The sequence below is a fragment of the Salminus brasiliensis genome, chromosome 23, assembly GCF_030463535.1.
Source record: "Salminus brasiliensis chromosome 23, fSalBra1.hap2, whole genome shotgun sequence".
In the NCBI taxonomy this organism is placed as follows: Eukaryota; Metazoa; Chordata; class Actinopteri; order Characiformes; family Bryconidae; genus Salminus; species Salminus brasiliensis.
This window is the reverse complement of record NC_132900.1, coordinates 2,292,328-2,306,505: the sequence shown is the minus strand read 5'-3', so window position 1 is coordinate 2,306,505 and position 14,178 is coordinate 2,292,328. Positions and strand designations below refer to the sequence as shown.

At 40.0% G+C, this 14,178-nt stretch overlaps 2 protein-coding genes across 3 annotated transcripts; one reads left to right on the top strand and one right to left on the bottom strand.

Moving 5' to 3' along the window:
• Positions 1 to 5,163: 5,163 nt before the first annotated feature.
• nsun4 (NOP2/Sun RNA methyltransferase 4) lies at positions 5,164 to 9,891 on the bottom strand. Its single transcript, XM_072668759.1, has 6 exons — positions 9,769 to 9,891; positions 8,436 to 8,767; positions 8,131 to 8,285; positions 7,529 to 7,689; positions 7,327 to 7,451; positions 5,164 to 6,457 (listed from the first exon to the last, which is right to left on the bottom strand). Exons 1-6 carry the CDS (start codon positions 9,862 to 9,864, stop codon positions 6,181 to 6,183), a joined length of 1,146 nt encoding a protein of 381 aa, XP_072524860.1. The 5' UTR covers positions 9,865 to 9,891; the 3' UTR covers positions 5,164 to 6,180.
• Positions 9,892 to 10,452: 561 nt separating this feature from the next.
• On the top strand, positions 10,453 to 13,118 carry LOC140545844 (cytochrome b-c1 complex subunit 6, mitochondrial-like). Of its 2 annotated transcripts, XM_072668849.1 has the most exons (4): positions 10,453 to 10,555; positions 11,290 to 11,376; positions 12,138 to 12,299; positions 12,919 to 13,118. In XM_072668849.1, the coding sequence occupies exons 1-4, from the start codon at positions 10,508 to 10,510 to the stop codon at positions 12,949 to 12,951; spliced, it is 330 nt and encodes a 109-aa protein (XP_072524950.1). In that variant the 5' UTR covers positions 10,453 to 10,507; the 3' UTR covers positions 12,952 to 13,118. The 2 variants fall into 2 exon arrangements, with proteins under 2 accessions (XP_072524950.1, XP_072524949.1); XM_072668848.1 differs by having other exon boundaries at positions 12,138 to 13,118.
• Positions 13,119 to 14,178: the final 1,060 nt, after the last annotated feature.

Genomic DNA, 14,178 nt, shown 5'->3' with positions numbered 1-14,178 from the left:
ACTTTAGGCCATGTTTATAGCTAGCTAGCTACTTTAGGCCATGTTTATAGCTAGCTAGCTACTTTAGGCCATGTTTATAGCTAGCTAGCTACTTTAGGCCATGTTCATAGCTAGCTAGCTACTTTAGGCCATGTTTATAGCTAGCTAGCTACTTTAGGCCATGTTTATAGCTAGCTAGCTACTTTAGGCCATGTTTATAGCTAGCTAGCTACTTTAGGCCATGTTTATAGCTAGCTAGCTACTTTAGGCCATGTTCATAGCTAGCTAGCTACTTTAGGCCATGTTTATAGCTAGCTAGCTACTTTAGGCCATGTTTATAGCTAGCTAGCTACTTTAGGCCATGTTCATAGCTAGCTAGCTACTTTAGGCCATGTTTATAGCTAGCTAGCTACTTTAGGCCATGTTCATAGCTAGCTAGCTACTTTAGGCCATGTTTATAGCTAGCTAGCTACTTTAGGCCATGTTTATAGCTAGCTAGCTACAGAAAATGTATCAAAACCACGTTATCAAGACTATTAGATGTCACTAATCACCTCCACGTGGTTTAAGAAGAGTGTTATGTCTCAGAAATGCAGTTAGCACCATGATAATAGCTGCTACTAGCTAGCTTTCTTAGCTTGTTAGCTAGCTAGCTAGCCATATTAGCCAGAAACTCCCTATGGGCCAGTCTGCTCACTCGGCGGCCATCTTTGCAGCGCCGCTCTTGCGATGAAAAGAGACCAAAATACTCGAAATTTTAGGTCAACTTATCGTTTAAAAATCATATTTTAAATCGCTGATCTAAAATCTGACTCAATAACGCATTAAAAAGCGTTTTTTTAGGCTTGTTCTGGCTACTGCGCATGCGCAGATCTCCAGGCTTTCCTCACTAGCAGGTTCACACGTCGCTCAGCGCTCGCAACGTAACCAGCCAGCTGATTGGCTCTTTTGGCGGAGGGGCGGGACTTTAAACAGCTGTAAACAGACGCCAGGCTGAACGTTACGAGCATACGGTAGCCGGTGTCGTGACACGTCACACCCTCTCTGACGTCATATTTTTCCTAAGGTCCATTTAGGATCCCCCCCCCCCTTTGATTGTATTAGCTAGCCTAGCATGCTACGCCCCCCCCCCCCTCTCTTTTATCTAGTGGTATTTATTTATTTATTTATTTATTTATTAATTATCAATTTATTATTTTATTTGAATCCCAAATAAATTGATTTGCTGATCTTGATAGCAAGTGCATGATAGCTAGCCTAGCTTTAGCTACCTGTTGGTATCAGCTTTATATGCCAGTGTAGCAACAACAATATTATTTCGCTGAATTTTTGCTAATAAGTGATTCACATTTAATTAATAAATAATAAGTTAATTAGCGACACTTTATCCCGATAAAATCTTCTCAGTAATGATCAATATGATCAATCTTTCCATACATTTTAATCTGGCATATATGTATGACAGCTCCGTAAAGGTGGGCAATATTTAGCTACTTTGCTTATACACCAATCAGCCAGAACATTAGTACCACTGACAGCCGAATTGAATGGACAAGCGTAAGAATCTGAGACACTTTGACAAGAACCAAACTGTGATGTTCTAGACAAGTCAGACTGGGTCAGAACATCTCCAGAACATCAGCAGGCAGGTCTTGTGCTGTGCTCCCGGTATGCAGTGGTCAGCCCCTACCAAAAGTGCTCAGAGAAAGGACCCAGCTATGACTAGTGACAGTTTTATGGGCATCCAAGGCTCATCGATGCTCATGGAGGCCCCACTTCCCAACTTACAGGACTTAAAGGGTCTGCTGCTAATGTCTTGGCACCAGATGCTACAGCAGGACCTTCAGAGGTCTTGTGAAGTCCATGCCTCAAATGCCTACGTAATGTTAGGCAGGTAGTGTTAATGTTATGGCTGAATGGTGTATGCAGAAATGTATGAATATTGTTTTGAGTACAGTATTCATAAACTATATGTCCAAATGTTTGTGGACACCCCTTCTAATGAATGCATTTAGCTACTTGTCTAAATCTAGCTTGTCTAAACCTTGTAGAGAAGCACTGCCAATAGAAAAGGTCCCTCTGTAACATGTAAACATGAACCGATTGGCCCCATGCTTAATACCCTTGATGCCAGAAGACACAATGAATGATCCAGTGTCCCAATACTTTTGTTCATATTGCGTATGGGACTACTTAATTCGCTGGATGTAATGTGCACCAGGACAGCAACAGGTCAGTTAGTAAAGAGGAGAAGCCGAAAGAGGACAAGGGGCTCAATAATATAAATAATTCAGCCAATTAATGGCTGATGCTGTTCCTCAAGGTCCGCTATTGATGCAGAGGTAAGGTCCGTCTCTGTGCAATGGCCATTATAGCTTTCCTTCATGGGCAATAACAGCACCAGAGGAACTTCTGAAGGTTCTTCAGGCTAACTTTACTGTCCATCTTAAAGGACAGTCTTACGCTGGGGTCGAGTTGAGGTCAAGGTGAGCTGTGAGATGAGATTAGGAGGCCTAGGAGGGCTCTACACTGTTCCATCAAACACCAAAAAGATTTGACCAAAAGATCTACAGCTATTTTTTGAAAAAGGAAAATGACATGGACAAAAGTTTGTGGACACCTGCACATCTTTAAAAAAAAAAAAATTAAAAAAATTAAACATTGCTTTGATAATCTGATTGCATTCAGCCAACAGAGCATTGGACGAATCTCCGCCACTCCACAGCCCAATACATGTGGGCTTCATACACCTTTAGGTGCCTTATAACCCCTTTAACCCAGGCCTGGCATTGACCTTGGGGTCAAGTGTGCCTCTCACACAGCCTCCCGTTCTATTGCTGTTCTAGTGCTTTTCCATGGAGGTTACATCAGCTACTCAACTATGTGTGGAACCTGAAAACCTCTGTCAGCACCATCAAGAAGAAGGGGTGTCCACAAACTTCTGACCAGCTCTAAACCACCTCTCCTTGTGAAGAAAAGCTGCGATTCGAGCCACCCAAAGCCAGACAAAGAGGCTCCCTCTGCTGCTGCTGCTGCTGCCATCCAAACAGCACGACAGCACCGCAGTCCCTTACCCAACAGGTCATTGAGCCTCCAGGTACAGAGGATAATTTCAATATTTCTGTCATTACAAAGATTTACATCAGATTTCCATCACTGGCCTTGCGCTTTCCCAAACGATCAGACGCAGAGCATCGCCTGCACCGTCAAAAGTCAATAATGAACAAACTGTATGGATGGAAATAACTCGTCCCTAATGGGCCTCTGTTTCCTGAGTGTTAAAAAATGTAAATTTATGTAAAAGCCCATAGCAAAGACATATTTACAATACGTTTAGGTAATCACAAGATGCAGGCATGGAGAACTATACCCGGGCCGGGAGACGCAGCCAATGCAGAAATAGTTTTTATGTGTCATTAATTCTCTTTGCATTCCCAAATAACCCTATATTACCGTGGTAATACAGTAATCACTCACAATCGCACAGAAAATTATCTGCACTCATCTGTGGAATAAAAGGCGAACAGCAAAATGAGGGGAAAACATCCCATTTCAGGATCCTCTTGCGTCCTTAATGTTCAACCAGAAGCCGGCAACTAAACGACAGTGTGGCCAATCTCGATCCAACACTGTTTTCGAGCAGCTTAATGACAGCGGGGAGTCCATAGTGCTGCTCGGCCTCGTTCTTAAAGTGCGCACACCTTTTCATGCTACATTGCCCGGAATAGACGGCAGGTTCGTGGACAGTGGAGGGGAAATTGAAGCTGGCACGCTCCTGGAAAACAAAACAGACCTCTTACCACCCTCTGACTGGGAGGGGGTTACAGAGGGTGGGATGGAGGGGTGGGGGGGTGGAAAGGAGGCATTTAGGAGCAGCCTGGAGTGTGCAGCTGAACAGCTACTACATGCAGAGGCAATTTCATTTGAAATGCATTTCTTTTGAGTAAAATTAAGCATTTCATTACGGATGCACTGTAATTAATTATCCAGATTAGGAAGACTGTAATTTATCAATATCTGTACAGTTAGGAGGAAATCTGCCTGCTGTTTGAGGTCACTTCATTGCACTTTGTAATGACATCTAGACTAGTTTGGATGATTTTAGTGATAAATATAAATAGATTTCAATTTCAATCAGCATTCGGGTCTGCCAGTGTGGAGAGACTGACGGAACATGCAACATTAACATAAACAAGTAATAATATATCAATTAAAATCAAATAAACAAATACATTTATTATTATTATTATTAGTAGTAGTAGTAATAAAAGAAACAAATAAAAAACTGCAAATAAACTGGTTATTTTGGATTACATAGTATTTGAGAAAGCTAGTTAATGCCCGTGGCACAAAAAATTGAATTGAAGTTTTTTTTTTTAAATAGGACATGGTCATGTAGAAATTAATAATGACTGTTTATATATATATATATATATATATATATATATATATATATATATATATATATATATAAAGTAAATTAATAATGAAAAATAATTTAGAAAAATAAATCCACACAGACCATTTAAGCAGTCAGTAAGGTCAAACAATGAAACAATAAAAATAGGCTAAATAGTAGTATGTGTATATATATATATATATATATATATATATATATATATATAAAAGCCATAAAAAAAAACATTTAAGCAGACAGTAAGGCCAAACAATGAAACAATAAAAATAGGCTAAATAGTAAATGAACTAAACTGAGCCTTTAAAATAGCCCAACATATTTTACAAAAAATTTAGAAAACAGTTATATATATATATATATATATATACACACACACACACACACATTATATATATGTGTATATATGTGAATATATATATATATATATATATATATATATATATATATATATAAATAATGTTATACATACTTCATTTTTAGAAGTAATTTAATTGTATTTCATTTAATTTTAAACAACAATGATCTAAAACACACACACTCACAAAGTAACTGCTTGTCTGACTGTAGATCCCACAATAGTAGGCTATAAAGCCCTTAAACAGACAATCCCATTCTACTGTCCTTTAACTACATGGTTTCAGCTGGAGTCCACACACTCCACCATCACTGATTACTGCTTAATGATTTCCCACCACAGACAGAGACAGGACTTATTGTCAGCTAGTGCCACCTGCAGGCCATAAACAGAACCACCCACGATACACATGATGGGTCTTAAAATTTTTATTTTTGTAATAAACATCTAAAGATTCTTTTATTTATCACATGAAAATGTATCTTGGCCATGGCTGGCTTTCATTTTGGGACATCCTAAAGCACCTATATACATATAAATTAAAAAGGAATAAATATAAATACAATCAACAAATACACTATCTGTCCAAAAGTTTGTGGACACAAGCTTCTCTAGTCCCTGTAGAGAAGTACTGCCAATAGAATAGGACTCTCTGGAGTAGATAAACATCATGATCATGATGATGATTGGTACCATGCTGTCTAATGCCAGGTGTGGGCTAGAGGGGTATAAAGTCCCCCAGCATTGCGCTGTGGAGCAGTAGAAGAACTGTTTTCTCTAGAATAATGGTGGAGCTCTATCCTGTACTTTTGGATGGTGATCAAGCAACATCCTGACCTCACTAACGCTCTTGTCGCTGAATGAAATCAATCAAATCCTCACTGCAATGCTTCTCCTCCATAATCTAGTTGAAAGCCTTCTTCTCTGGACAGTAGAGACAGTTACTCAATCAAAAGCAGGATACACTCTCTTTAATACCCTTGATTTCAGAAGAAACAATAAATGAGCAGGTGTCCCAATACTTTTGTCCAGACACAATTTCCTATTTATTATCAGAAATTATGTACGTAAATGTACAGAAGTGTGTATCAGTAGGGGATGTGACTTATTTACAATAACAAACACTTCCATGTGATCTCACCAGGAGTGCCCAACCTTTTACAGAACACTGCATTTTGTCCCTGCCATGCAAAAACCTGGATCTTATCTTTGTTGTTTGTCACTTTTCTCTATAATGTGAATCTGGCAGCTGCTCTTTATATTGCGTCAGAATTTCAGGACGAATGGACCAATAGAAACGCTCCAAAATGACCTGGAATAAAATCTACATCGACTCCATTGAAAGTTAAGTAGGTTCTCCCTCCTCCTGTAAAGCTGCAGCAGAGGGAGCAGCATGCAGTCACCACAGCAGGTCTCTCAGGTTGGACCTTTAACTCATCCGTCGCAATTTGCACATATAAATTGGCCCAAAGTTGGCACACAAGTGTGGTAAAACTAGTTCCCCGACTGCTGGCTGAGGGGCGAAGTGGAAAGTGTGTGAGAAGAGCTGGACAAAGCTGCAGAGACTCTGCACTTCCACTCTGACGCCCATCTCTTGCTGAGCAAGGCTGACAGCCTGCTGCACCACACACTCATTCTGGAGCTGAGAGAGCGAGCAGGTAGAGTACAGAACATCACCACCTGGGCGAGCGGCGTGGATCCCTGCCCTACGGAGATAGAGATAGAGAGAGGGGAAAAATGTGACCTCTTGACATGACCTCTTAAGTTTGGACTCGACAACTAATATAAATCTATATTTTATAAGAGTGTAAAGCTGCTTATCTGAGCAGTAAAACACTGATTATTAGAATAATCACTAATAATAACACTCCTACAGAACGTGGTGGAGGTTCTCCATCACTGTGTTCATCATTAGAACATCTCCAAAGTTCTCCTCTCTCATGGAGTCTAGTATTATTTAGAGTTCTCCTCAGATCAACACCTGGTTTGGTGGTAAATCAGGGCATAATGATGGTAAATCAGGTGAGCTGCTGCTGCTGCTGCTGCTGCTGCTGCTGGAGTTGAACACATCCTCCACGCTCTGCTGGCTGGACTGGGGGGGCGTCCAGGAGAAACCTGGAGGAACCGAGCTCTGTTCTTCAGACTAGCTCACTGACAAGATCTCACTACTTTCTTTCTTCAGAATGAGAAGCTCTTGTTTCTCCTTTTTACTGGATTTATGTTCACCTGCTTTATCTGTTCTGATGAGATCTGGAGCAGACTAAAACTTCTGTAAGGGACTGTACTTTGGGCATCAGTCAAATCATGTCCTCTGCCCATGACGATGGTTCTACCCTGCAGCTGACTGACTGGTGTGCTCGCTTATTTATACCTGCAGCAAACCCTGACACATGGCATCTGTGACGCCCCGGGCAGAGTTACTTCCAAACCGGGGTGGTCATAATGTTCTGATATGACCGTGCAGTTCTATGTAATTTCAAAATAGCTAGAAAATCCCCTCACATTGGTCTAATGTTTTCCATAATAATATTGATCATAATAATGTTTATAATATAAACTATTAATTCCAACTCACAGAAGGAGCTCCATCTGCAGCAGGGGAAGCATTTGTCTCTCCTTGGTTCTGGATCTCTTGAATATGTTGTTCTCCTCCTCCATCAGAGAATGCCTGTCTGTGGTACAGGGGACGTCCACCAGCACCTGAGGGGAACAGAGGGAACACGGGCTCCTTAAAAACGGAACGCAGACGGGAGAGGAAGAGAGAAATCTCTGCTCACCTTGTCGAACCCGGTATCCTCTTTATTTCTCCACTGCCGTCCATCTAAGGAAGTGACGTGAACCGTGCCCTCCATCAGCAGCTCCCGGGGGAGGTAGCTCTGCAGGGTCCGGTGGAGCCGAACTGTTCGAGGCCCTGACAGGTCATTGGCCCAAAGAAACCCTGAACACATATTTCTAAATACAGTTAGAACTGGCAATGGTTCCTTAGCTATGAAAAGTAGGGCTGTTCTCAGGTGTAGTCGGTTAAGGGGGGGGGGTTACAGTAATTATTCACCTGAATTATAAAGATTCTGTCAGGTACAGTAACCCCCCTCCCCCTTAAATAACACAACCCTTAATAAATAATTTACTATTAACCCCTTGTACCACAGGCTTGGGGCCACAAACAGTATTGAGTTATGGGTGAAATAATATTAATAATAATAAAAAAAGCTGCTTTAGCACAGAATTGAGCAGATTTCGGCTAATGCGTGATTGTATGCATGTATATATTGAGATTTTACAATGGCTTTGAATATTGGCTCAGCCAATCAGATTGTAAAAGCAGAATCAGCACTTTTGAAAAGACAAGTCTTAATTAATTGAACGTGTATTTACATACTGACGACTTGAGTCTGCAGAAGGGCAAGGGTCTTCCCTCCAGGCCCAGCGCAGAGGTCCAGCACAGAGTGGCCTGGCTGGACATCCAGGGCCAGGACAGGCAGGACAGAGGCTGCATCCAGTAGGTAATAGTTCAATAGTCCATTACTGTCTGGTCTGAAAAAAGAAAGAGAAATTGGGGCAAAAGTTACAGTTATATATTATACTTATATATATTATAAAAACATATACTGTGAGAAAACCACTGCATCACACGATCTGCAGTAGATTACTCCCTAATGTCTGCATGTACCCTCCGTCTCTCACCTCGCAGATTTAAACCGAGAAATGTCTCCCCTCGGAAAAACAAAGCACTGGATATTGGAGCTGACTGGAGCTGCACTGTGGTCATGGAGCTCAGGTTCAACGGCAGGCTTCTCTGTGAGCGCAGCGCTGATGAAGTCTCTGCAGCCTTTGGAGTGGAAGCCTGATATCACGTCAGAAGTGGATGCAAAGTTGTTCACTAGAGCGCCGTACTTTTTCTCAGACAGCATTCCAATACGAACCGACGGCCACAGGTCGCCTAACTGTAGGCTGTATGTCGCATCAAAGTGCTGCAGAGCGAGGTCAGTGGCAGGCCTTTTGGCTCTGGTGCCAGCCTGTAGAGAGATTAGAAAAATTAATACAAAATAAATTTATAAATTAAAAATTAAGAGAATAATAATAATAATACATACAATTTAGAATACACTCAGATCACTATGTAGGCAACAGGGTCTGCAACTTCCTAATAATGTATTAATACCCAGAAATAGAACATTAGTAAAATGCTAATTACATTTTGAGGAATTAGTCAAATACTAAATGCTAAAAAATATTTTTTTCAAGCTCTTATCCTTTAGAAATGATCATATATATATATATATATATATATATATATATATATATATATATATATATATATATATTTTTTTTATTTTTTTTATTTTTTTATTTATTTATTTATTTATTTTTTAATTAGTGACAAATAAATAGCAAATATGTACATTTATATATGTGTTAATTTGTTTTGTTATATAAAGTAATGCTTAGTCAATCCTGATGCCTTAAGTCTCTTTCACATGGTGAGGTATACTATATATATATATATATATATACACACACACACACATACATACATATACATATATATATACACACACACACCTTTGTTCCTTAGATTAGTGCACTACAATCAAGAAAACAGCAAACCAGTGACTGATGAAATAGCTGGTTACTAATTATATAATAATGATATAATAATGTATTATTGCTTATAAAATTTATTTTATTTTTATTAATAAAAAAGTTATTTTATTCTGCTTCAAGTCCCCTTAAAGTGCACATATCCTATACCTCACCCCTTTTATAAAGAACAGTCCTATGTAATGTGTACAGTACTATTATGCCTCCTCTGCTGATCCTCTAGAATTAAACAGGCTGTTTTATATTCCACTAAACTGCAGACTTAATTTCGCTCCCTTCATTAGTGCCCTAGATCAGCGAGCAGCTGGTAATTGGAACACAGCGCATCTAGCTAAGCTAACGTGTTCGCAGGTCTGTTAGTACACGGATATATTAGACTCCACACCTCTAATCATATTTTAAAAGTTATATTTACCCATTTCGTTTTAACATGATTCCGTCGTTGGATGAAGAAACAAACGGAGTGTTTTATTCTCTTAAACAAAAACCTCGGGCTAATGTCCACTGCCATGTTCCTACAAGGTGTATCACTAGTAACTGCCTCCTCCGCCGCCCGAACCCAAGCTGTTGGTTCCGCGCTGCGTTCATATGACTTGAGATTTGAGATGTAGCCAATTAAATTCAGATTTGCCATAAAACAAGTTTAATCACTTTAATCAAATCTGAATGTCATGATTTCTGAGGTTTAATCAGTTTATTATCCACGAAGAATCTGAAATAGCAAGAATTATCTCATACTCAAAACAACATATGCTTAGTTAGTATTTTAATTAGTTAGCTAATTTAATTTAAAACTTATTTTTATTAATTATTATCCCAAACTAATAAAAATATATATACATATATCTAACTACAAATCTAAACACTTATCTAGCTACTTCTATAAGTGTGTTTGTGAACGGTCATTAACTAGCTAACTAACTTTCCCCCACTTCTCTAAAGGTGTAAGTGTGTTAAATATACGCTACATTAAAGTATTTTTAATATGTACAAAATGTAAATATGTGTGTAAGTAGTAAACAAAGGCCTTATTTGTAAGTTTAATAAAAGTAAACAAGCTATCCACTTCCTGCGCGCGCCCCTTTATCCAGCAGCTGCGGCGAGTTCGTGGCTGGACGTGTTCACCGCCTCCAGCTCCTTAAGTGAATAAAATCATGGTTTTTGAGAGGGAAATGGTCACTTTCGGAAATCCTGAGGGTGAGGTACGGCCTAAAGTTCTTCCTGTGTGAAAATTAGACTTTAAAACGAAGCTGAAGTTCGAATATTGCACGAATTGTCCGTTCCACCTTAAACGCTGCAGCAGGGTCTGCCCCAGGATTTAAGGTGGAATTGGAGAGACAACAAACTGAACCCACGTGTTCGTTTAAAAACGAGTTTAAAAGTATATTAACATCTTATATTAGTCTCAGGATGTGTGTAATATTAAAAAGTGTAAATATAAAGACATTTCTATCGATTTATATGAGTTATTATGCTGATATTTGGGCTGTTATGAGAACTGATTGATTTTCTACGTGAATAATCTTCTCATAACAGCCCATAATGTCACAGTATGGAGAAAAAAATGATTTATTGGCTAATAAGAACAACAATACTCTACACTTTTCTCATTGCAGGCCTGGAAACCCTTAATCTAGCAGTGTTCAGTCCAGTGTTTTTACTGGACTAACATGGAGAACACAGCCATAACATTAAAACCACCTGTCTTATGTGATGTACCACCAAAACAGTTCTGACCCATTGAGGCATGGACTCCACAAGACCTCTGAAGGTGTCCTGTGGTATCCGGCACCAAGGCAAGAAGGACCTTCGTGGTGAACGATAGTGAGCCGCCTTGGACACATTCATGAAGCTGGGGCTACTTCTTAAAATCACTGTAAGATAATAATAATATTAATAATAATAATAATAAATTGATTTTGTTTTATGTTAAAAGGAGGATGATGCTCCAGCTGAGGAAGAAGAAGAAGAAGAAGAAGAAGAGGAGGAGGAGGAGGAGGAGGAAGAAGAAGAAGACCTGGTGGTAAGTTGTTGTACCTGGTAAATGGTCAAATGACAGGGTGCTGTGTTCTTCTGCACTTATTGCCCATTTTGCTGGAATACACTTCACACCTAGGTTTGCAAAGGGGTTGATTTTTTTAATTTACCATGGGAACTTTAGCTCGTGAACTTTGGAAATATTCCAAAATGTAAACTTTCCATGAAAATCTTGGGATTTCATTGGATTTAATAGGAAATATTGGATAATTTACAGGGAATATATCATACACTATCATTAGTGTACAGCAGACACAAAGGCATAGCATATAAAACAATAGAAATACATTTACCATGGAAATTTACAGGTAATTATGTAAATTAATGGAAATTAATGGGAATAACATGAGAATATTCAGTGCTGAAGGTGAGAAACGTGCCTGTAGTTCACATGTAGTTGGTTAAAAAAATCAACTGAAGCATAATCTTGGCTAAAATAATTAGATATGAGACCAAACTGGTTGAATAGCAAAGCTGCTCCTCAATCCCAGGCACATGGCACATTTTATACTGCAGGGCTATTGAGAAGATCACACCCCCTGCATCCACTATCCATCCCATGTACAGCACATGTCCAGATGATTTCTTTCAAACTTTAGAAATTCCCAGAATATCTCGACCCTACTCCCGCCACACAAACATCAGCAGCCCAGTATAGGTCCAGTGGTGGTCCATTTCCAATGATTGATATTAGGGGGGTGGGGTTCTGACCTAAAGACAGACCTAAACACTGATTGTTCTCTGCAGGACCCGTTAGAAACCATTCGAGAGAAGTGTGCAAAGACCGAGCACTGTGTGCATGCAAGGCAAAGGCTAGAGGCATGTGAAGCTCGGGTCAGCTCGAGGCCAGACACGACTGAAGACTGCACAGAGGAGCTCTTCGACTTTCTGCATGCGAGAGACCACTGCGTGAGTAAACCCAGCGAGATTCACCCACATGTTCCACACATAAGAGCTTTTATGCATCCCATTCTAAACCCATAGGCTGTATTAATATGGAGCTGGTCCCTTCTTTTCTCTAAGCTCTACCAGCACCAGCAGAAGGTCTGGAGCTCTGCTGCAGTTACTGAGTCAGTTGGAGGCTTTTCTGCACTCTGCTCTGAGCTCAGCACTCGGCCCTGACCCCGCTCTGTAACTTTACGTGGTCTGACAGACACTCGGTGGCTGAGCTGCTCTCTGTGAGCTGTTCCTCCTAAACTCTTCCACTGTTCAATAACAATACCACTCACAGCTGATGGAGGAAGATCTAGGAGGGAGGAAATTTCACCAGCTGACTTGTTGTTGTTGGTGCAGCGGTGTCTCCTATTACATACAGAACCACGCTGGAGTTCAGTGAGCTCTTCAGAACCTCCCGTTCTTTCACTGATGTGTGGAAAGTCAATGTAAAACGATTTTATTCCAAGTCTTAGAGCATCTTATCTATAGCCCTCTTTATTTTGCATAGACCGTATATATTTGAGGTTTTATTGCTTAGGGTTGCACCGTTCATCTTATATTAATGTTTTAATATAAATATTTGTGCTTTCAGGTCTCACACAAGGTCTTCGGTTCATTAAAGTGACTTACACTACCTCCCTCACCACTCCAGATTCCAGTTATATTGTCTGACTGCAGCAATTATGTAAATGTATATTATATAACCAGAGTACTTAAGTCTAATTGATGAGATACTTGAACGAAAGCAGATTGTTTTCCATGTAATTGTGAATAAAATTTGTATGGGCATCATCTGGCCGTTCAGTGGGTTTTCCTTCACTCGCTCGTCACCAATAGAGATTACACAAGACCTTTACCAACTTCCACCTGCAGCTGTAATTAGAGCTTACACCGGAGTTCACACAATGTTTTGTGAAGATTAATTTTTGGAAAGGTCTCCATGCAATAGTACTGATCTACCACTAGGTGGCAGCACCACTCAACATTACAGCAGAAAAGTTTGACAAACCTCAGTTTGATTACAGAACAGAGTATTTAGCCATTCAGGACAATACCTGGCAGCACCTGTGTGGAACAAGACTGGGCACTTTATTAGGAACACTGGTGTTCTTCCATGAGAAGCTTTTCAGCTCTACACACCTGTATGGAGTGGTTATCTGAGCTGCTTCATTCTGAGCTGTCTGACCATTCGGTTTTGGACCTCTCTAATCAATAAGGTGTTTCTTTCTGCAGACCTGCAGTTCACAGGGGTTTTCATTATCCTACCATTCTGAGAAACTAGAGAGCTGAAAAGTCCTGTAATGCTAAAACCAGTGCAAAAAGCATGGAGATCACACTTGTTCTCCATTCTGATGGTTGATGTGAACATTACGTCACATGTAGCTGCTGGACTGGACTGCAGCCGCATGATTGGCTGATAATATTTACCTGTATTACAGGTGCATGACTAAAACTCCATTGTATTTTTTTTCTGGATGTTTGACTGAATAAGTATTTTGAACATTATTATAATTAGAAATATAATTTATTTAAATTGGGGGGAGGCCCCAAGTGGTCCAGCAGGATCGCTGGTTCAAATCCCGGTCATGCTGCTAGCCAAGAGAGAGCACAGTTGGTCTTGCTCTCTCCAGGGTGCAGGACAACATGCAGAACTGTGGTTCTCCAAGACCAGGACAGAGAACCACAGAGCTACAGCAAATGTTCATCATTATGTCCAATAATGTCCAGCAACCAAATAGAATGGAGATGGGCACTATTCTGAGTTCAGTACCTTCTTTCTTCATGTCAGAGAAAGTTAGAGAAATTATGAATTGATGAACAGTGAAAAGCTGGTTTATAGAAGAAAAAAACC

Excerpts from the sequence above, each read along its gene's own strand:
- nsun4 (XM_072668759.1), bottom strand. The coding sequence starts at position 9,864 with ATGGCAGTGGACATTAGCCCGAGGTTTTTGTTTAAGAGAATAAAACAC. Across the intron at positions 8,286-8,435 it reads TCTCGGTTTAAATCTGCGAG|ACCAGACAGTAATGGACTAT; the intron begins GTGAGAGACGGA and ends TTCTTTTTTCAG. Across the intron at positions 7,690-8,130 it reads TCTGCAGACTCAAGTCGTCA|GGTTTCTTTGGGCCAATGAC; the intron begins GTATGTAAATAC and ends ATATGTGTTCAG.
- LOC140545844 (XM_072668848.1), top strand. The coding sequence starts at position 10,508 with ATGGTTTTTGAGAGGGAAATGGTCACTTTCGGAAATCCTGAGGGTGAG. Across the intron at positions 10,556-11,289 it reads TCGGAAATCCTGAGGGTGAG|GAGGATGATGCTCCAGCTGA; the intron begins GTACGGCCTAAA and ends TTATGTTAAAAG. Across the intron at positions 11,377-12,137 it reads AAGAAGAAGAAGACCTGGTG|GACCCGTTAGAAACCATTCG; the intron begins GTAAGTTGTTGT and ends TGTTCTCTGCAG.